Genomic DNA, 24553 nt, shown 5'->3' with positions numbered 1-24553 from the left:
TGTAATTATGTATCTGGTGACAAACATCAACTATACAAATATCAAATCATGTTGTACACCTGAAACTAACATAATGTTATGTATCAATAATACCATAATACGTCAACTGAAAAAAAGAGAAGAAAAAGAAGAACAAAGCTGGAAAACTGACACTTTCCAGTTTCTAAGCTTACTACAAATTACAGCGATCAAGATAGGGTGGTGCTGCTATAAGGATAAACATACAGATGAGTGGAATAAAGTTGAGAGTCCAGAAATAAACTCTTACACTGATGGTCAAATGATTTTAAACAAGGGTATTAAGACAACTCAACAGGGGAAAAACAGTTTTTTCAACAAATGGTGCTGTGACAACTGAATATCAATATGCAAAAGAATGAAGCAGGATCACTACCTCATACCATATACAAAAATTAACTCAAAATGGACCAAAGCCCTAATTGTAAAAGCTAAAACTATAAAACTCTTAGAAGAAAACATGATCTTGGACTAGTCAACTGTTTCTTAGATATGACACCAAACTCACAAGAAACAATAAAAAATAAACTGGACTTCATCAAAACTCAGAATTGTTTTGCCTTAAAGGGCACTACAAAAAAAGTGAAAAGACAATCTACAGAATAAGAGAAAATATTTGCAAATTGTATATCTGACAAAAGAAACAGTAACCCAATTAAAAATAGGGAAAGGATTTGAATAGACATTTCTCCAAAGGAGGTATACAAATGGTTAATAAGCACACGAAAAGATACTCAACCTCATTAGCCATCAGGGAAATGCAAATCAAAATCAAAATGTGATACCACTACCCATCCACTATGATGACTATACCCAGAAAGACAGACAGTAACAAGTGTTCGGAAATTACAATGCCTTCATACATTGCTGGTGGAATATAAATTATGCAGCTACTTTGGAAATGGTTTGGCAATTCCTCAAAAAGGTAAATATGGAATTAACATATTACCCAGCAATTCAACTCCTACAACAGTATATACCCAAGAATTGAAAACATATGACCACACAAATGTTCATATCATTCTTCATAACAGTAAAAAAGTGGAAACAACCCAAATGGCCATCAACTGATAAATAAAATATTGTATATCCATAGTTATTATTAAGCCATAAAAAGAGATGAAATACTGTTACATGCTAAAACAGTGATGAACCTTGAAAACATCATTAAGTGAAAGAAGCCAGACACAAAAACCACATATTTTGTGATTCCATTTATATGAAACATCTAGAGTGGTCAAATACATAGAGATAGAAGTAAATTAATGGTTGCCAGGGTTAGAGAGTAAGGGGAAATGGGGAGTGACTACTAATGGGTGTAGGTTTCTGTTTTACTGATCTATCTCTTTTAGCCAGCCTAATATTCAACTCCTTGACATCCCGATTTGTGAGATCTGCCAGACCCTATCTGACTAACTAAATCTGAAAGCTAGAACTTCTTGGCTAGTCTGAAAAGAATTAATCTGAAAAGAAATAGAATTAATGGAAATCAGACTGAAAAAATATTTTTTTCCTAAATCTAGAAATTGCAAACTGTTATATCACCAATTAGAGATGTTTACTTCAAGCAAATGTACCACCTTCACTTTTACAGAGCCAAAGATTAGCCAGCTCCTAATATACAACTATTATATAAAATAATGTCTTCTTTGTTTTTTTAATTGAGTAGTCAGACAATAGGAAAGCAATCAAAATACAGTACTACTAATGTTCTGGATTCAGTTCTATACCTCCAAAATAGAAAATAGTTTCTCAATTCATATCCCTAAACTCAAAGGCATCCTTCTGAATACTGAAAATAGTTAAACATATGCATATTTTAAAATGAGTAAGGGGAAGTAAATACTATTACACTAGGAAAAGAAAATATACTTTAAAACAACAGAGGATAAAAGCAGAATGAGTTAGAATGGGAGAAGTTAATTTTAAACACTGTATAGACCATGCTTCTCAAATTATCTATAAAGGGACAGTTTTTTTTAATTTTTTAAATTCCAATTCAACACAAACCAAAGCTTACAATAAATTACTAGAAAATAAAGTGAAAAGCACCTAGAATGGTCTATACTCTATTCAACGAGACAAGTCCTTAATCACACGATTGGATGTCACAGCATTATCAAATTGAGATAAGCTTCTCAACACCTCAATTTCTGCACTTAACATGTTACAGACCTGTAATAAACAGCCGGTAAACTAGCACCAGTCTGCAGGCTACATTTTGAGTAAGAGTAGTACTGACTGGGAAGGAATGATGCAGAGGTTTTGATGTATAGACTGAGTAGCCTTGATACTGGTACGGGAGGTGAGAAATCTGTTCCTGCAATGAATTCACCAATAAAACATGATTTCAAAAGGTAGAATGATATAGTCAGAGAAGTGGCATAATCTCTACTTCCTAAATTCTCATTAAAACCTGGTTACCAAATCTCATAAATCATCTCCCCACATTATCTCCCACATACTCAATCCTTTCTATTCACCTTGCCATTAAATCGTAATTTCTAGGGTGAGGCCTGATATCTTTATTTTTTAAAAGCTTGGAAGACCACTGCCTTCAACATTCCTGCATTCATAGCTGTGCTCTTATCATTACCTTCCCCCAAACTGCTCTTCTTCTACTTCTATCTACTGAAATTCTAATAATCTTTCAAGGCACACCTCAAACGACCCAGCTTCATGAAGCTTTCTCCAAGGCCTCCCATTTATATATGATCCTCTGTCTTTAACACTCATAACATGTTTCATATTTGACATGACTCTCTTACTATACCATCAACTTCTTTATTCCTTTGCAGTTGCCCAAAACCTAGCAAAGCACTATATATAGTTAGTTATTCAAATGGTTGCTCAGATCTATTATTTTCAGATTTTTAAAGAAATAAACAGAAGCAAAGATGAATACTTATTTTTCTTAAAGACAATTTTCAGATTTTCAAAGAAATAAATGGAAGCAAAGATGAATAATCATTTTTCTTAAAGACAATTTACAAGAAATGGCATGATTACAAGAAGCAGCTTACAGTAACAACCAACTTGCCTCTAGAAGGCCCTAAGGACAACTGATGGGAAAAAAAAAAAGACTGGGAACCTTGAAGCTACTGATTTGAAAAAATTCAGACAATGACAACAAATTTTTGGTAACACAAATACACCTTTTACTAGCTATGCTACTTTAGTTTGGGGTGGTGAAGCAAAGAATAATTTTGCCAAGCAATGCAATTTAAAGATTTCTTTATGTTTATGCAAAATAAAATACCAACAATAAATTTCATTTCCTTTCATTCGTTCAATTCTTTACTTTCCCAAAATATAACTTTTAAATAAGTCTCTCTCTAACTTACCCATTTTTAATAGGTTAAAGACTGAAAATAAAGTACAGAATCTAGACCATTATCAAGTTATTCAGAGGTTTGTACTCTATTTTTTAAAAACAAACTTTGCTTGACTTTGAATAGGTCATAATATCTGATTCAATTTTATCATCTTTAAGGTTCCAATTAAAATTTGAATGTTTTAAATTCTTCCATAAATTCTGTGCTTCAAATGCATTTTTTTCATGTAATCTTCCAATAATACCTGAGATGTTACTATTTTAATTTTACAGACAGGCAAAGTATCTATAAAGTGTTAAGTAGATAATACAGCTGAGATCAGAACACAGATATTATGACTTTCCCCACTATATCACCCTGCTTACGAGCCATTTAATACTCAAGTTTCCGTGGGGATCAATTACTATTTGCCACACTGGTCTGTTGAAAAAATTAAGTCAGGTAACACATGTGAAATGCTTGGTCCAGAACCTGTCACATATAAATGTTCAAAAATATTAACTCTTATTTCCAATATATGACAGCTGCTTCTATAAAAATGTTTATTCTTTAAAAACTTCCCAAAGATAATGAAGAGATGGAACCATTATTTATTAAGTAATTATTAGAATGCTAACAATTCCTGAGAATCATAATGTTCAACTAAAGAAATATACCTAAATTCTAAAATCAACCCCCAAATAATATTTAGATTAGTTCAAATTTTTCACTATTCTAAACAACACTGCAGTGATCCTACACACTCATCCACTTACTTCCTTAGAAAAAATACTAAGAGGGACTTCCCTGGTGGCGCAGTGGTTAAGAATCTGCCTGCCAATGCAGGGGACACGGGTTCGAGCCCTGGTCCAGCGAGATCCCACATGCCGCGGAGCAACTAAGCCCATGTGCCACAACTACTAAGCCTGCACTCCAGAGCCTGCAAGCTACAACTACTGAGCCCAAGTGCCACAACTACTGAAGCCCACGTACCCAGAGCCCATGTTCTGCAACAAGAGAAGCCACCGCAATGAGAAACCTGTGGACTGCAACGAAGAGTAATCCCCGCTCACCACAACTAGAGAAAGGCTGCACAAAGACCCAACGCAGCCAAAAATAAAATAAATAAATTTATCAAAAAAAAAAGAAAAAATATTAAGAAATGGAAGTGCTAGTTTCAAAGCATATACATATGTACATTTAAATTTTTGACAGTTAACAAACTGCCCTCTAATTTAGATTCAGCCAGTAATGTATGAGAGAATCTCTTTCCATATTTCATAAATTTTTAACAGTCCATAAATTAAGGAAATTAACTTCTTTAAACGTTGCAAGTGTTTCTTGCAACGTTTGTTCTCTTCGTCTTTTATCTCTGTTAATGATGGGTTTTACTATTAGAAATTTAAAATGTTTTATAAAGGCAAATTTACCAATCATTTTCATGACAATTTCTAACTTTGCTGTGAGTTTTAAGAGTTGTCTTCCTTATCCCAATATTTCAAATATATTTGCTTAATTTGCCTTCCATTTTATACTGAAGAATCAAAATAATGTAGAACAAATTCTGTTATAAGATATAAAGTAGTGATCTATAAATGTTTTTATCCAAATGAACATTCTTTCCTCCTAATCTTTATCTAAACCACCATTTAATGAAGTGGTCACATGTGCTCCTTCTGCAGCAAACAGAAGTCATCCCTTTTAAATTTAACATCCTTTTTAAATGCACCTATTCTTTTTTGTTTTTTTTTTTGCGGGGGGGCCCACACTGCACAGCATGCGGGATCCTAGTTCCCTGACCAGGGATCGAACCTGCGTCCCCTGCATTGGAAGCACAGAGTCTTAACCACTGGACCACCAAGGAAGTCCCTAAATGTACCTATTCTTGACCATAAAAAAGATGTGCAAATCTTTCTTAGAGAAAAATATAAATTTTTTTATTTACAACCTTTAAGGAAAGCCTAATTAAATAAATGGAGACCCCTTGGGATAGGAAGAATACAGCTGATCCTTGAACAAGACAGGTCTGAACTGCACGAATCCACTTATACATGAATTTTTTTCAATAGTAAATACTACAGCACTACACAATCCACAGTTGGTTGAATCTGTGGAGGCAGAAGCAGCGATATGGACGGCCGACTATAAGTTACATGTTGATTTTCAACTGTGTGGAGGGTTGGTGCCCCAACACCCACGCTGTTCTAGGGTCAACTGTAGATATACTATAGACGTCAATCTCCTTTAAATTAAACCTATAGATTCAAGGCAATACAATTTTTAAAATCCTAACAATATTATACACAGAATTTAACAAGCTGATTCTCAAATTCATATGGAAAAGCAAAAGTACAAAATACAAATAGATTTATATTAGCCTCCTGTGGCGGCTGTGACACATTAGAGCCACAAACTCAGTATTCTGTTCCATCTCCACATCTCCTTCTCCTCTGTGTCTGTCTACAAGTCAGTTTATTTTGTTAGATTGGGGGGGGAGTGGGTGGTATATACTTCAAAGATGACATGCTGTTGTGCTCACTAGACATAAGTTTTTAAAAAATTAGATGTTATATAAGGGTCATGAAGATTTCTTTCAGTAATGGTGAAGATTAACTCATAACCTCTGCCATAATGCCATAAACATTTTTCATGTAATGTCCCATTTTTTTGTTTTTCTTTGTTCTTCTGTTTCACATAGGACAGATTTTAGATTCTGAGCCAGTTTTTTTGCACAGGTCCTTCAGGTAACCCAAGGATTCTTTCTGATCAGAATACTGACTTTAAACGTTTTTTCTACCATTCTTAATTGAAAGGAAGTTACTCACAGAAGAGCAACTTCACTCTCCTCATACCTAATATATTCATTCATGAACTACATAATATTTACTAAGCGCCTTTCATATGCCAGGCACTATGCTGAGTCTAGGGATATGAGGTTGAAGAGACATGCTTCTACTCTCCGGAAGGCTTAAGATACAGGCATGCAAATAAGTAATTACACTGTAATAAATAACCAAATTACTAGAAGTAAGTAGGAAAAGTCCCTATACCTACCAGATGATAAGAGAAGACTTCACCAAAGCTCTACAGATTTTCCCCTGAGACTGAAGGAAGAGTAAAGGCTTTCAGGTATAAGTATGATTTTCTTTCCCTGCTTTTTCTTTAATACAATTGCCATTTTACATAATATAGTATTAGGTGCCTTCTTAATAGCATCTGATCTACTTTCTCACTGCACCAGCGGGCTTCCTAGAATACAATCCTTATTATCACTCATATTCATGTAATACTGCTCTTACGTGAAGTATACCTAACTCATGGTTGGTCCATAATTAATGGATAGTGGTATTTTCTAAAAATGCATTAATGCACACATCCAAACCATATTAAGTTTTCAATTTAGAGTTCATACAAAGTCTACTTCCTTTCTATAGTAGTTATAGCTCCAGACTGCAGTTTTCAAATCCAATAAGTGGGATTATTATTTTGTTGTTGATACTTCTTTCTTTCTTCCTCCTTCCTTCCTCCCTCTTATTCTTTCTTTCTTAATAAGAAGGTGAAAAGAAATGGGTTATTAATGACAGTACAGTAAATAACATTAGCAAAAGCACAGGGATCACAGAAAGTGACGTCTCATTCAGTATTACTGAAATGTAAAATACCAGAGAGGGGTAACAAGAGGTTGAAGAAGATAATGTGACTAAGGTAAATTTATTTTTCTTTTTCTACCACATTGTCAAAGATGCAAGTTTCATGTCTTAGTAACCTGGAGATGACGATGCCATTTACACAAATAGAAAAAAAAGAAAGAATGAAAACAATTTAGATTGTGTAGACATTTGATCTTAGAAAGAATAGATCTAACAAACATACTAATCGCCTATTTTTCTATTCTCTCCAAAATCTATTTCTACTGCATGATCCTTCTAAAAGACACATTAAATAATATATGAACATACATATATATACAAATTGTGATTGAATTTAGAATCCAGAAAAAACAATGTTTTAACCAAAAAAAAAAAAGAAAGAAAGAAAGAAAGAAAAAGGTATGCTTTCTTTTCTAGGACACTGAAAACTTGTAACCCAACATGTTTCTCTTTTCACTTTGGCTGCCAGGAAATCTAAGAATCAAATTCAATGCCTTATAGCTATAATCAGCTCATCTCTGGAACCTGATAATGTTACCTTTAAGTAATGGCTCTTCGGTTGCTTGTTTTATCACTAATTGTTCTATTCCACATTTTATTCAGTCCTATAAGCCATGTAAAATTCTTTGGATGCAATAAAATCCTTAATGAAAGAAACATTAATGCAAAAATGGCTTACAATATTTTGAAACAGCTTGTTTTACTAAGCAAATTAATCAGTAATATTGTTTATGTAAATAATCTGCTCAGCAAATCACTTCTTCATAAATACACAGATGAAACATTTCAATGAAGTCAAATTAATTTTTTAAATCAGTAAGAGTCAAATTAAAGACTATAGTTTATACAAATTAAAGAATATAAAGAGTCTAATGACATGTATATAGGATTACTTGCTAACTTTGCCCATCAAATCCTAAGAACATATTCAAATATCAAGTTAGTTTATTTTTATAGGCAGTTTACACTTCACAATGACTCCTACACATTTTCAGATTTCCAGGCATATCCGTTCCAAGTTAATCTACACCACTTTCAAGTTATTTACTTAATGAACATATATGGTACTTGTTTCTTTTATACATTATTTTTTATACCTAATGAACACTAGGTTATTTTTTTCTAAGATATTTTATTTTATTTTTCTAAGATATTTTAATCTGATTTTCTTTCTGAAAACATTAATATATTCAGATTGGAGAACAATTAGATATTTTTCAGATATAATCAATAATCAACTGATCATAAATTTCTTCTCTGAATGTAAAAAAGTAAAAATATGGGGGCCGAGTTGCTTTGTATGAAGCCAATTTTCAGTCTCATTCATTTAAGAGAACCTCTTATTATCAGCATCTGATGTCCAGTGTCTTGAAAATTGTTGTTTATGTTTCAGGGGTTTTTTTGTTCTTTTGTTTGTCTGTTTCAAGCAGGTACGAACATCAGATAAGGAAAGTCATTCCTGACATATGGCAAACAAACGAGGTATACCTTCAGCTACTCCAGTTTAATGTCTTAAGAGTTTCCAGCCCATGGTGAGAGGAAAGGGAATCCAGGTAGAGCCAGTGGAATCCATGAGTTGAGAAAATGAGCTGATAGTGCAAGGAAACCAAGGTAATTAGAGGCCACAGGACAGAGCACCAAAGAGGAGAGAGCTGTATACAGTGAGATCCTCGAAGACTGGAGAGGGTTCTCTTTCAGTATGATCATAAATAGTTGCAAGGAAACTTCCCAAGACAGGAAAAAGTACTATGTGAGAGAATATGAGAGAACAGTACCAGATACTCACATAAGCTGGGGAACAGCACCTGTTCCCAAGAGTGGGGCTACAAAAAATCCCTCATACCTGTGGGCACTGAATAAAATACTCAGGAAGGTATTGCCTCACAGTAGGTAATAGTCATCCCTAGATGGATCCACTCAACAAACCCTAAAAGCAAGACCTGAAATGATTAAACTGTTTTCAAGTAATTTAACTGCATCCCAGTAAAAAGCTCAAGAATTTATAGGAATACAAAAATATCCAGAAGCTAAGAAGGTAAAATTCAAATATGAGACATCCAAAGATTACTCAGCATACAAAGAGGCAAGAAAACAACCCAGGATGAGAAGAATAATCAACTGATGGAACTGACCCAGAATAGACAGAGATGTTAGAATGAGCAGAGGATATTAAGTTATTTTACTTGTATTCCACATGTTCAAGAAGCTAAGAAGATATACAGACAATATAATTTTATACACACACACACACAAAATGAACTAGATAAAAACTACATCTGAGATGAAAAATAAACTAGTGGGATTAATGGCAGATTGCATGTAGCAGAAGAGACTAGTGAATTTGAAGAGTAGAAATAGGAACTACTCAAGATAAAACAGAAGAAAGAATCTAAAAAAATGAAAAGAATATCAGTTCTTTTCCAAAAGCTATGAGCCCCTCCAATATACTAATAATACTTCCTAATATATGAACCTGATATTAATACTTTTTAATATACTAATAAATGAAATAAATAAAAGAATAAATAAATAAAAGTAGGGAGGGGAGAAATAACTGGGAGGAAATGTCCCAAAATTTTCCAAACTTTATGAAAACTCTAAACCCACAAATCTAAGAATCTTGATGAACCCCATGGCAAGAAATATTGAGAAAACTGCACCATGGCACATCATAATCAAACTGCTCAAAACCAATGATGAAGAGAAAATCTTAAAAGCATCCAAAAAAACTAATTATATATATATATAAATTATATATATATATAAATTATATATATATAAATATATATATATAAATTATATATATATAAATTATATATATATAAATTATATATATATATAAATTATATATATATATATACATACATACAGAGTAAGATAAAGATTACAGCAGACCTAGGGCCCCAGCGCCCGGGCCATGGCGGCGGCGGTGGCGGGAGCTGCTGTCTAAGCAGCGGCTGCGGACCGAGTGAACTCGGCCGGGGAGCCCGGGCACCGGGAGAGGCGCTGTGGTGGTGGGAGCGCAGACGGCTGGAAACTGCCTACCTCTCCTCCTCCCCGGCGGCGGAGGCCTCGTGGCGGGGGTCTGTGCCCGGTCACCATGACGACGCTGACGAATGCCCAGAATGAAAGCAAAACGTGGGAACTGAGTCTGTATGAGCTCCACCGGACCCCTCAGATGTGCCAGAGAGGTAGAGCAAGTATTACTATCTTCATTTGAAAGATAGTAAACAGTTTGAAATTACCTTCGCCGCTCCTCAGTTCCGCATGATGGGTCAGTGCATGTAAGACTCACCTTCAGAGTTTATTAAAAATGGAATTCCCGCTGGCCCCTACCTGTAACATTGCGATACAGTAATGGGATGGGACCCTAGAATCTTCATTTTTAACATGCATCCTAGAGGATTCTTATATAGGTAGTACCAGGACTGCACTGTAAGAAATTCTGTTGACCAAGTAAGTCTTCCACAGATGGAAAATCTATGCCATGCCCATCCCTAGGCCTATCACCAAATCTCAGATCCTCCTATTCCAAAGCTCCTACTCTTAGAATTCCCAATTTCCTCAAGTGGACAACGGGAGGTACCCAAATTCTGACATCTCACTGTATTTCTCAAGACTCCAAGTTCATGGACCACTTGTTTCTAAAACCCCTTTCCCCCCAACCCACCCACTGCCTTTCCACTCATCGACACCTCCAGGAAGCCATCATGGATGGCACAGAGATTGCAGTTTCCCTTCGGTCGCTGCATTCAGAGGTCATGTGCCCCATCTGCCTGGACATGCTAAAGAATACGATGACAACCAAGGAGTGCCTCCACCGATTCTGCTCTGATTGCACTGTCACGGCCCTGCGCAGCGGGAACAAGGAGTGCCCTACCTGCGGAAAGAAGCTGGTATCCAAGCGGTCTCTGTGGCCAGACCCCAACTTCGATGCTCTGATCTCTAAGATCTACCCCAGCCGGGAGGACTATGAGGCCCACCAAGACAGGGTGCTCAACCGCCTCAGCCACCTGCACAACCAGCAGGTGCTGAGCTCCAGCACTGAGGAGGGGCTGCGCATGCAGGCCATGCACAGGGCCCAGCATGTGAGATGGCGGATGCCTGGGTCAGATCAGACCACAACAATAAGTCAGGAGGAATGAGAACCGGGGGAGGGAGAGGGGGGTGGAGAGGACGTGAGCTCAGACTCTGCCCCTGACTGTGCCCCAAGCCCTGCTCCCAAGCAACCCCATAGAGGAGGCACCGGGGGAGCAGTGTAGGGACAGAGGGAGGTGGCACTGGTGGGGTGGGTGGAGGTGCCGGTTCTGAAGACTCTGGTGACCAGGGAGGGACCCTGGGAGGAGGAACCTTGCCCCCCACCAAGCCCTCCTGGGGCTTCCAGTCCCCCAGAGCCAGGTGGAGAAACTGAGCTCGTGTTCCGGCCCCACCCTCTGCTCGTGGAGAAGGGAGAATACTGCCAAACTAGGTATGTGAAGACAACTGGGAATGCCACAGTGGACCATATCTCCAAGTACTTGGCCCTGCGCACGGCCCTCGAACGGAGGCATCAGCAAGAGGCAGGGGAGCCAGGAGGGCCTGGAGGGGGCGCCTCTGACGCTGGAGGACCTGATGGGGGAGGCGGGGAGGGTGGGGGTGCCAGAGGAGGTGACTGCTCTGAAGAGCCTGCCTTGCCCAGTCTGGAGGGTGTCAGCGAAAAGCAGTATACCATCTACATCGCCCCCGGGGGTGGAGCTTTCATGACACTGAATGGCTTGCTGACCCTGGAGCTGCTGAATGAGAAGTTCTGGAAAGTGTCCCAACCACTGGAGCTCTGCTATGCCCTCACCAAGGATCCAAAGTAACCCCGCAAGGGGACAGCCAGAGGATGGGGACCATGGGGTGTCCCTGAGTCCTGGCCCACCACCCAGCTTCTTTGTCCCCCAGAGTCCCCCAGCCCGGCCAGCCAGCAAGAGGACACAAACGAGGACAAGTGGCTTTTATACAATTATCTATATCAGATTCTTCTATATTGTACAGAGTGGGGCCTGCGCCCCCATCTACTGACTTTTCTGTTGCCCCCAACCTCCCATCCATGCAAGATGTTGGGAAGGGTGAAGAGCCCTTCCCTTCATGCCCTTCTACCAACAACAACAAATTTGCTTTTTTTCCTCTTCGGGGAGGGAAAAAAAAAAAAAAAAGATAACAGCAGACTTCTTATCAGAAACAATGCAAGCAAAAAAACAGTGGAGTAAAATCTTTCAAGGACAAAGGAAAAAAGCCATCAACCAAGAATTCTAATCGTAGCAAAACATCTTTCAAAAAAGAAGGAAAAATAAAGACTTTTTAACATAAACAAAAGCATAAGGGATCCATCACCAGCAGACCATCATTACAAAACAAATGTTAAAGGAAATCCTTCCAACAATAACAAAATGATGCTGGCTGGCTGGAAATATCCATCTCTGCAAAGGAATGAAGAGCGCTCAAAATGGTACCACATGGGTAAATATATATCTTTTTCCTCATTATTTAAAAGTATCTAAAAGATAACTGCTTGCTTAGACAAAACAATTACAGGGTTTACAACATGTATCAATATAAGTGAATGTATGACCAGAAAAGTATAAAGGCTGGGAAGAGAAATTAAAGTACACTCTGTAAAGTTCTTACACAACACAAGAAGTGGTAGAATATCACTTAATAGTAAGTAGACTCTGAGAAGTGGAAGATATATAAATCATACTATAAATCATATAACAACAACTAAAATAAAAGATTATAGCTAATAAGACAAATTTAAAAAATCATAAATGTATTCAACTAATATAAAAAAAGGGAAAACAGAAAACTAAGAAAAGATAAGCCAAATAGAAAACAGCAAGATAACAGACACAAACTTAAATCAAACTCAAACAAATCAATAATGACTTTAAATGTATGTCATCCAGATCTAAATGGCAAGTTATTGGTCTGAATCTGAAATGAACAATTACAAGTAATGAGACTAAATCAGTAATCAAAAACCTCCTAACAAAGAAATGTCCAGAACCAGATGGCTTCACTGGTGAATTCTGCCAAACATTTAAAGAATTCGTACCAATCCTTCTCAAACTCTTTTCCATATAATGGAAACAGAGGGAGTACTTCCAAACTCATTTTGCAAAGCTAGCATTACCCTGATAACATAACCAGACAAAATCACTACAGAGAAAGAAAAAAAAAAAAGAAAAGAAAAGAACGTTACAGGCCAATATACCTGGAAAACACAGATCCTTAACAAAACATTGGCAAACCAAACGCAACAATATATTAAAAGGATCATAACCATGATTAAGCGGGATTTATTCCAGGCATGCAAGAATGGTTCAAACATCACAAATTAACCAATGTGATTCACAGATTAACAAAATGAAGGTTAAAAGTCATATGATCATCTCAACAGATACAGAAAAAGCATTTTAAAAAAACTCAACATCACATTCATAATAAATACTCTCAACAAACTGGGTATAGAGGGAATGTACTGCCACATAATAAAGGTCATATATGACAAGCCTACAGCTAACATCATATTCAATGGTGAAAAGCTGAAAGAGCAAGGTGCCCACTCTCATCACTCCTATTCAACACAGTATTGGAAGTCCTAGCCAGAGCAATTTGGCCACAGAGGCAAGAAAAAGAAAAAATAAAAGCCACCAAAATCTGAAAGGAAGAAGTATACCTGTTTCTATTTGCACATGACATGATCTTATAATATAGAAAACCCTAAAGACTCCACTAGAAAACTATCAGACTAATAAATGAATTCAGTACAATTACACAATACAAAATCAACATACAAAAATCAGTTGTGTGGAAATGTAAATTTGTCCAGTCACTATGAAAAATAGTATAAAGGTTCCTCAAAAAGTTAACAATAGAGGGACTTTCCTGGCAGTCCAGTGGTTAAGACTCCACGCTACCACTGCAGGGGGCATGGGTTTGATCCCTGGTTGGGAAACTAAGATCCCACCTCAGGCGGCGTGGCCAAGAAATTTAAAAAAATGTTAAAAAAAAAAAAAGGGGAACTTACCTTGTGACGCAGTGGTTAAGAATCCACCTGCCAATGCAGAGGACACAGGTTCAACCCTGGTCCAGGGAGATCCCACATGCCACGGAGCAACTAAGCCCACATGCCACAACTACTGAGCCTGCGCTCTAGAGCCCACAAGCCACAACTAGTGAGCCCACACACCACAACTACTGAAGCCCACATGCCTAGAGCCTGTGCTCCGCAACAAGAGAAGCCACCGCAATGAGAAGCCCACGCACCACAACGAAGAGTAGCCCCCACTTGCCGCAACTAGAGAAAGCCCACACACAGCACTGAAGACCCAACACAGCCAAAAATAAATAAATAATTTTTTTAAAAAAAATTAACAATAGAACTACCACATGATCCAGCAATTCTACTTCTGGGTATATACCCAAAGGAGACGAAACCACTACTTTGAAGAGATATCTGCACTCCCATGTTCAGTGCAGCATTATTTACAACAGCCAAGACATGGAAACAACCTAAGTGTCTGGCAACAGATGAATGGATAAAGAAAATGTGATATATACTCATTTGTATGGACATGTGTATGTCCATACAAAGGAATATTATTCAGTCAAAAAAAAGAAGAAAATCCTGTCATTTGCTACAGCATAGGTAGACTTTGAGGGCATCATGCTAAGTGAAATAAGACAGAGAAAGACAAATATTGTATGATCTCGTTTATATGTGAAATTTAAAGACAGCAAACTCATAGAAACAGAGAACAGAATGGTGGTTGAGGCAGGAGGTAGGGGTGGGGAAAATGGGTGAAGAGAGTGAAAAGGTATAAATTTTTAGTTATAAGATAAATAAGTTCTGGGGATATAATGAATAGCACAGTGACAAAGAAAAAAAAGTCATCCAACATCTCAATTCAAAGGCCGAGATTCTTAGATTAGAATAAAAATTAAGACTCAAATATATACTGCCACCAAGAAATCCACTTTATATAAAGAAACAAATAGATTAAAAAGACAGGAAAATATATACTAGTCAATGAAAGCAGAAGTCTATATATTACTATCAAAGTAGATTCCAGAGCAAAGACTATTACCAAGGTTAAAGATATCATTTCATAATGCTAAAGAACTCAATTTATCAAGAGGAAATAATAACCCTAAATGTTTAGACACCTAATAACAGAGCTTCAAAATACATTAAGCAAAATCTGATAGAACTCAAAAAGAAATAGACAAACCCCCCCAATTACAGTCAGAAATTTCAGTCCCCCCATCAATAATTTGTAAAAACAAGGAGACAAATTCAGCAAGGATATAGGAGACCTGAACAATACTATCAAACAACTTATCCTGACATTTTTCAAACACTCAACCCACCAAAAGCAGAATATATACTGTTTTCAAGCGAATATGGAACATCCATCAAGTTAAAACATATTCCTGACTGTCAAATTTCGATAAATTTTAAAGAATTCAAGTCATAAAACATATGTTTTCTGACTATAATGAAATCAAATTAGAAATCAATAACAGAAAGATATCAGGATAATCCACCAATATTTGAAGCTAAAAAACACACTTGTTGTAGATACTTTATCAGTTATTCTTTAAATCCTACTATACACATTTAGGTTGATTTTTGACTTTTAAGTGTTAAAACTATGATGGCATGAGCAACTTTTTGCATAAAGCTTTGTGTTTAAAATTATTTCTTTAGGCAGAATGACTGTAAATAGAATCATCACTTTAAAGGCTATAAGCAATTTCAGGTCGTTGATGCATATTGCTGTAAAAAAAAAAAAAAAAAAAAAAAAAACACACTTGTATGGATCAAAGAAGAAATCAAAAGGGGAGTTAGAACGCATTTTGGACCTAGCTGTAAATGAAAATACAAAATACCATAATTTGTGGGATGCTGTTTAGGGGAAAATTTATATCACCAAATGCCTACATTAGACAGAAAAAGGTCTCAAATCAATAACCTCAGTTTACACTTTAAGAGGCTACAAAAAGAGCAAATTAAACTAAGACTAAGCAGAAAAAGGGAATAATAAAGACCAAAGCAGAAATCAATGAAATAAAAACAGAAAAACAGAGAAAAATCAATGAAGCCACAAACTGGTCCTTCTAGACGATCAATAAAAGAGATAAGCCTCCAGCCAGAGTGATCAGGAAAGAAAGACAAATTAGGAATAAGAGGGGTGACATCATCACAGATTCTATAGATATCAAAGGACAATAACGGAGCATTATAAACAACTTTATACCTATAAATTTGACAACTTATATGAAATCGGAAAATCCCTTGAACGATACAAACTACAAATGTTCTCTCAAGAAGAAACAGATAACCTGAACAGCCCTCTATTAAAGTAGTTAAAAACCTTCCCTCAAAGAAAACTCCATATCTAGATGGCTTCATTGGTGAATTCTACCAAACATTTAAGGAAAAAAAATACCAATTTTACATGAACAATTCCAGAAAACTGAAAAGAAAGGAATGCTTCTCAATTAATATTATGAGGCTAACATTACCTGTTATAAAAAAGCAAAAACATTACAAGAAAAGTACAGACCAATATCCCTCATAAACATAATTACAAAATTACAAATGTTTTAGAGTATCAAATCCAACAATATATAAAAATGACATATCACAATCAACTTAGGTTTGCAGAGGATTGCAGAGTTGATTTAACACTTGAAAATCCATGACTATAATTTATCACATTAACAGAATGAAAAAAAATTTAAAAACCTGTTAACCTCAATAGAAACAGAAAAAGCATTTGACATATCTAATATCTATTCTTGATGAAAACTCTCAGCAAACTAGAAAGAGAATAAAACTTTCTCAACATGACAAAGGGCATCTATAAAAACCTACAATTAACATCATATTGTATGGTAAAAAACTGATCACTTTACCCTTAAGATCACGAAAAAGACAAGGATGTCCACTCTCACCACTTCTATTCTACACTGTGCTAGAGATTCCAATAAGTTCAAGACAAGAAAAAGATATAAAGGCATCCAGGTTAAAAAGAAGCAAGACCATCTTTATTCACAGACAATGAGATCATGTATGTAAAAAACAAAAAATCCCATGAAATCTATAAAATACTAATAAGTGCGTTTAGCAAGGTTTCAGGATACAAGCTCAATATACGAAAATCAACTGCATTTCCTTTTACTAGCAATCAGAAATAGTCATGAAGGGGCTTCCCCGGTGGTGCAGTGGTTAAGAGTCTGCCTGCAAGTGCGGGGCACACGGATTCGATCCCTGGTCTGGGAAGATCCCACATGCCGCAGAGCAATTAAGCCCATGCGCCACAACTACTGAGCCTGAGTTCTAGAGCCCGCAAGCCACAACTACTGAGCCCACGCATCTAGAGTCTGTACTCGGCAACAAGAGAGGCCACCTCAATGAGATGCCCACGTACCACAACGAAGAGTGGCCCCCGCTCACCACAACTAGAGAAAAGCCCGCGTGCAGCAACGAAAACCCAACGCAGCCAAAAATAAAATAAATAAAATAAATTTTTTTTAAAAATGGTCATGAAGATATCATTTACAATGGTATCAAAAGTAGAAAATATTTAGGGATAAGTGACAAAAGATGTGTAAGATCTGTAGATTAAAAAGTATAAAATGCTGCTAGAGAAATTAAAGAAGCCCTATATAAAATGAAGAAACATACCTTGTTCATGAGTCAGAGAATTCAATATTGTCAATTTTTCCCAAAGTGACCTACAAATTCATCACAATCCCGATCAAAACCCCAGCAAGAATTTGTTTGTTTGTTTATTTATTTATGAGAAACTGACAAGCTAATTTTAAAACCCATACAGGAAAGTAAAGGACCTGGCATAGCTCCCTCCCACCACTCCAAAAAAACACAAACCTTTGAAAAAGAAGAACAAAGTTGGAGGGACAACACCATCTAATTTCAAGATTTATTATCAAGTTACAGTAACAACAACAAAAAAAGCCACTGTGGTACAGGCATCAACACAGACAAACAGATCACCAGAACAAAACAGAGTCCCAAAATAGAACCATACATATATAGAAAACTGAGTTTTGGAAAAAGTACAAAGGCAATTCAGTGGAGAAAGGGCAGTCATTTTCAACAAATGGTGCTGGAAAATTTGGATATCCATATGCAAAAAAATAAACTTCAATCCATACCTCAAACCATATTTGCAGAGTTCACTCAAGATGGATCACAGACCTAAATATAGATCCTAAAATTTTAAAACTCTAGAAGAAAACACAGGAGAAAATTTTTGTGACCTTGACTTTGGGCAAAGATTTCAGATACAACACCAAAAGCATGAACCATAAAAGAAAAACTTGATACACTGACTTTATCAAAATTAAGAATTCCTACTCCTTCTAAGAAAATAATAGAATTAAAAGACATCCAAAGACTGGGGGAAAAAAAAATCTTTGCAAATCATGTATCTGATAAAGTACTTGTATCCAGAATATATACAGAATTTTCAAAACTAAATAAGAAAGCAAAAAACTCAATTTAAAAATAGGTGAAAGATTTGAACTTGATTTCATCAAAGAAGTTATACAATGGCAAATTAAGCACATGAAAAGAAGCTCAATGTTATTAGATATCAGGGAAACACTAATTATATCCACTACATAACTTATTATAGTGGCTGACAAGAGAAAGAAATACCATACCAAGTGGTGTTGGTGCATTTGTGGAGGAACTAGAACTCTCACACAATGCTTGTAAGGATGTAAAATGGTAAAAATACAGAAAACAGTATATCAGCTTCTAAAAAGAAACACACAACTGCCATAGGATCCATCCATGCCATTCCTAAGTATTTATTCCAAGAGAAAAGAAAGCATGTATCTATATAACACGTACATCTCACAGCAGTTTTATACGGAATAGTCCAAAACTGAAAACCCACATGTCCATCAACATGTGAATGGGATAATCAAATTATAACATATCCATACAATGGAATATTACTCAGCAATAAGAGCAAAGTACTATAGACACACCACCACAAAACAAATAGAGGAATTTCAAAGTATGCTGAGTAGAAGAAACCAATCAAAAAAGAGTAAATACTGTTAATTCCATATATATATAAAATACAAACTAATGTAGAGGAGAGCAGATCAGTGGTTGCCCAGGGAAGGGGTAGGATGGCAGGCAAGGAAGGGTGAGAGGAAGGGATTACAAAGGGGCAAAAGGAAACTTTGGGAGGTTACAGATATATTTATTTTCTTGATTGTCTATGTTCCTAATCTTGATTGTCATGATGGCTTCACAAGGTATATGTATGTCAAAAATATGTATATGTATATGTATGTACTCAATTACCCCAATGTTCATAGCAGCATTATTTACAATGGAAACAACCTAAGTGTCCATCAATGGATGAAAGGATAAAGAAGATATTGGTGTATATACACAATGGAATGCTACTTAGCCACAAAAAAGAATGAAATATTGCCATTTGTAGCAACATGGGTGGACTTGGAGGGTATTACACTAAGTGAAATAAGTCAAAGAAAGACAAATACTGTATGATATCACTTATATGTGGAATCTAAAAAATACAAGAAAACAGTGAATATAACAAAAACAGCAGCCTCACAGATATAGAGAACAAACTAGTAGTCACCAGTGGGGAGAGGGAAGGGGGGAGGTACAATATAGGGGTAGGGGATTAAGAGGTACAAACTACTATGCATAAAATAAGCTAAAAGGATATATTGTACAACGTGGAGAATATAGCCAATATTTTATAACTATAAATGGAGTATAACCTTTAAAAATTGTGAATCACTGTATTTTATACCTGTAACTTATATAATATTGTACATCACCTGTACTTCAATTTTTGAAAAAGCATTCAATTATATGCTTTAAATATGTGTGATTTATTTTCTGTCAATTACACCTCAATAAAGCTACTAAAAAGAATGATCCAACAATAATCAATATATTTATTAGCTAATAAGCACTTATCTTTTTTTTTAAGTTAAGAAGACTGAACTGTTACCTTGCCATACAAGAAAATTATCAATAACATTTACTCAATATCCACTTCATGCCGAGAATTATGTTAGCCATTTAGTTAGATACCAAGTTACCTGCTAACTTACTATCATTATCTTAAGGCCATTAATTGTAAAAAAAAAAACCCAAAAAACAGAGGGGGCAGGGGGAGAGGTCAACATGAAACTTCAGCAACTAGACAAGGCCTTATTTCTATTTTTTAATAATTCTAACTTCCAGTTCCTAAAAATCAAACACACAGCAATATCAATAAACACAGTAGATTTAAATCTAAATCCTCCAAGTTCTATAAATTCATCTGGAATTGCCCTTTAGTGGGAACACATGCCAGGACAAAGGCTTACACCAGATATTTAAATTACGTTCTCATATATTGGGATGCACTGAATTCTATAAATACCCTGGGTGAATGGCAGTTCCATTTAAAGGTTAAAAATACAGTTTAGATGGGACCAAACAAAAGTCAAAATCCTGTGTAATTGGCGATGCCCCATTATTCTGCAAACTAGTTTCCTCACAGAGTTTACTTTATGTAAAACCTGCACTTAACTTGCAAAAAGGATCTGAAGCGGCTCTCCCATCTGCAAAATGGGAGAACTCTAAGACACCTTTCAGTCTTTGCCATTCTACTCTCTCCCACTCATTTTCTTAGGAATCACATTAATCATATTTCAAACAAAGTAACTGTAACCACTTAAAGATACAGAATATTTTATTCAATTAATTAATATGTTCGAACCAAGTGCAGGATTTGGAGGTCCAACTGTTTTTGTTCTATATTTTGACAAGGTTTACCTCAGCACCATTGACATCTGAAGCTAGAATATTGTTGTGAGGGATTATCCTGTGCGTTTCAAGATGTTTAGCAGCATACCTGCTACCCACTAGATGCCAGTAGCACCTCTCTCCAATTGTGAAAACCGAAAGTGTCTCCAGACATTCTCACTGTCCCCAGGGGAGCAAAACTGTCCCTGGTTGAGAATTACTGTTCTAAAATGAGTGCAGTAATCTCACCGTATGGACCTCCTCCACTCACGGGGCAGGGAGTATCTGAAAGCACAAAGTCCTCCATCTGAAGGTTCATAAGGATATTTTAAATGTTTATGTACAGTATATGCTCCATCTAAAAACAAATAAAATAAATTTCTAAAAAGCAAAGGGTTTTTTTAAAAAAAAACTATTGTTTTGTTTTCAAACTGAGAAATCTAGGCACTACAAAATATCTGATATGTATGACCTCTTAATTTAGACCACGTCTCCAGGGTGGAAAAAAAACTTCTATGCCAAAGAAGTATATATGAACTATTTCTTAACCATTCCATAACTAAAGAACTGTGGCAGTTAATTTAGGAAATGTCAATACTCTATTGGAACTCAACTTTATAGCTCTGCCATTACCCAGCCTACAGTTTGTCCCAAGTAGGTATCAAATTCTATTAAGTCTTCAATTTCAAACTGCCATTATCTGTGATAAATCTCCTACATCCACACATTAACTTTCCCTGTCTCAGTCCCCTAGCCAAATTTTTCTTCAACAGCTTAACTCTCAAGTAGAATTTAAATAAAAAGAAGACAACCTCAACTATATTTAGAAGATTTATATTTTCTTGAAAAAAATCTTTTTACATTGCTAAACTGGATTTAACTGCTTTCTTACTATTCCACAGGAATAAACACAATTTACTTGTGATATAGATTTGCTGCCATCAATGTAGAAAGAGTAAAAATCAAACTGGAGACATGAAATCTGGGTTCCAGTTCTGGCTCTGCCTCCTAGTAGCGGGATGACCACTTAACATTCCCAAACTTCAACTTTCTCATTTGTAAAAAATGGAGGATAATAATTTAACTAACTCTAGAGTTATTGTGAGGATTAATTATAATTTATGTGAAGTCATTCTGTAAACAGTAAAGTACCATACAAATGTTAGGTATTGGTGTTATCCTGTTGGTATGAGTAAACCATATAGTAGAGAAACATGCACCTCAAATAAAAGACATGTCACTGAATAAACGTCATTTTTCGAAACGAACATTCTTTAGGAAGAGAGCCTGAGATGATAAACTCTCAACTACGATTCAGGCATCTGGGTTCTAAAGTCAGTTCTGCCATTAACTCTCTGCATCAACAAAGGCAAACTAACTTTCCTCTTCACCTCAGATTTCATCTAAAAAGATCCAAGTATTGGACCAGTTGTTCCATAAGTATTATTACAGCCCTTACCAGCCCGAGAAATGACCAAGCGTCCCAAAAATTCCTTTAACACCATATCCACAACTCAAAGAGCAGTTTGGTCGGCCAGCAAAACAGAGGGCAACAGACGGTAAGAAAATTTTAATTAAAAATAGAATTCTATATAATTCTCGAAAAGCAAAGGAAGCTATAAACTACTTTGTTTTCTATAATTAATAATAGTTCCACCTCTAAATGATAGTAATTATGAACAAGGTGCATTAACAAGGGCGGGTCTCTTTCCCACAAGCTTTTTGGGAGCCACCCATTTCCCAGAGGTATAACTGCTTCCTCTTTGCTCTCCTTAGCCAAAAAACTTGAAAGATTAAGGCTTATATTGTCTGAGATTTTTTTTTTTTTTCATTTCACTTGGGTGGGGATGGCGGTAGTCATCTGACAAACATATCCTATAAACACCATTATCCGCAACACCAAGTCTCCCGAAAGACTAAAAATAATCTAAGTCTTTAGAGTAATAAGTGTTTTTAAAAAAGAGTTCGGGTTATTAACTCAAAATGAGAAAACCCCGTGTTAGTGTGACTAGTGCTTGCCAACTGCCAAGGGTTCCCCTCCCCAAATTATCCGCCCTCCCGCGTCTCTGCAGAGGCGACGCCTCGCCCTCTACTCCCGCATCGCGCCAGGGTGGAGGGAGAGTCCCCAGGGGCTCCCAGGAGAGGGAAGGCCGGACAACCCAGGCCTCCAGGCGCCACCACCCCTCGCCCCTCACCGATGACAATGCGCAGGTGCTTGAGGCGGGTCAGCGCGTCCTTCTTGGTGTCCAGCACCTTCTGGGTAGACTTCTTCACGTCTCCGTGCGGCTTCTTGGAGAACATCCTGCCTCCGCCACGGCCGACTCCGGCCCCCGCCCGGCCCGGTCCCGGCGGCGGAAAGTGGAGGGAATGGGCGGGGGAAGACTAGCGTGAGCGGCTCATTCACTCCCCAGCCTTGCGGGCCCCGGCGCGGCCGACTCCTCCCAGATCCAGGCCAGTGCCGCCACCTCCACCCGCCTCGCGCGGCGGCTGCAAAGCACCTTCGGCTCCGGCTCCAATATGGCGGCTCCCCTCTCCCAGCCCTGCACGGAGCAAAGGAGACCCAGGCGGGTCGACCGCCTTCGCCGCCGCCGCGGCCGCCGCTCGCCGCCACAGGCCGGGGCCCGGTACCCAGGACCCGGAGCCGCGGAGGTGGGGCTCTCGGCGGCAGCGGCACCACTCCTCTCTCCCTGAGGCCCCCTTAAGGTTAAAGATTCTTTAGCAGCTTAGACTCTGTAGAGGCCGACACAGAGACTGAGCGTGGTGATGGGTTTCACGACTTTGCCGTCGGTGGCGAATGGTCCCCGTGGCAACCGCCTTCTGACGTCAAGGGTTCTTGACGTCATGCCAGCGTGAGATCACCCGTGACATTACCCCGCTTTGGTTTCCTGTGCAAGCAGCCAGAGGAGGAGCCCGAGAAAGTCAGGGAAAATAATTCCTGCGTGCGCTTTTGTAAGCCTAGTGACTCTTAGACAAGCTCCCCGAGTAGTTTTTGTGTTTTAAAAGTCCTCCGCCTGTCTCTGCTGTTTACTATGTAAATTAAGATGTAACTTAAGAACATAGCACCAAAACAGATGTGCAATATATTTTAGGTGCCAATTCTGAAGGCTTTGGTAGTAACACCCCTTCATTTCCTTAATTTGAGTTTTGTTTAAAGGATTTTTGTTTGTTTTGCAAAGTGATGATTTACAATTTACTGTAGTATAGAGACTTGTAGGGTTATAGTACATCTTCTTGGTAAAAATTATCTTGCACAAATAAATGAATTCTCCCAAAAGCATGCTGTAACAGAAAGAAAAATTACAGGGAAAAGAAATCTGAATAACTTTAACCGTTAATTTTCTTGATATGTAGAGTTCACAAATCCAGGAGAAAATTGCTAAGGTACAGGTAGAAAAGTTAGTAAGGACATGAAAAAAAAAAATCACAGAAGTCTATACGCAACTAAAATGTGAAAAATGTTCACACTCATGGATAATTTTTAAAAATCAGATTAAAACAATGTTTCTTTTTAAACAAATTTTAAACAGCTTTATTGAGGTATACCTGATATACAATAAACTGCACATTTTCGAATTGTACAGTTTGGTGAGTTGGACATTTGCATACATCTATGAAAACATAAGCACAATCAAAATATTGATCACGAAGGGGCCTCTTGCCCCTTTGTAATCCTTCCCTTCCACCACCCCACCTCTGGTGCACCAGCAACCACTGATCTGCCTTCT

General features: G+C 37.2%; 1 protein-coding gene and 1 pseudogene across 7 annotated transcripts in view; one reads left to right on the top strand and one right to left on the bottom strand.

Annotated features, from left to right (window-relative positions):
- RALGAPA1 (Ral GTPase activating protein catalytic subunit alpha 1) overlaps positions 1–23781 on the bottom strand; it is a 221418-nt gene extending 197637 nt beyond the window's left edge. For all 6 annotated transcript variants that reach the window (XM_079912214.1, XM_079912215.1, XM_079912219.1 and 3 more), the window contains exon 1: positions 23024–23781. In XM_079912214.1, the coding sequence (XP_079768340.1) occupies positions 23024–23129 (106 nt within the window). In that variant the 5' untranslated portion in view covers positions 23130–23781. The remainder of the gene's footprint in view (positions 1–23023) is intronic.
- LOC307181602 (E3 ubiquitin-protein ligase RING1-like) lies at positions 10017–11826 on the top strand (annotated as a pseudogene). Its single transcript has 2 exons — positions 10017–10160; positions 10684–11826. The product of its transcript is annotated as an E3 ubiquitin-protein ligase RING1-like (transcript).
- Positions 23782–24553: the final 772 nt, after the last annotated feature.

This window comes from Stenella coeruleoalba (genome assembly GCF_951394435.1).
Source record: "Stenella coeruleoalba genome assembly, chromosome: 2".
Classification (NCBI taxonomy): domain Eukaryota; kingdom Metazoa; phylum Chordata; class Mammalia; order Artiodactyla; family Delphinidae; genus Stenella; species Stenella coeruleoalba.
Note: the sequence above shows the minus strand (reverse complement) of the source record. Positions and strands in the feature narration are given on the sequence as shown.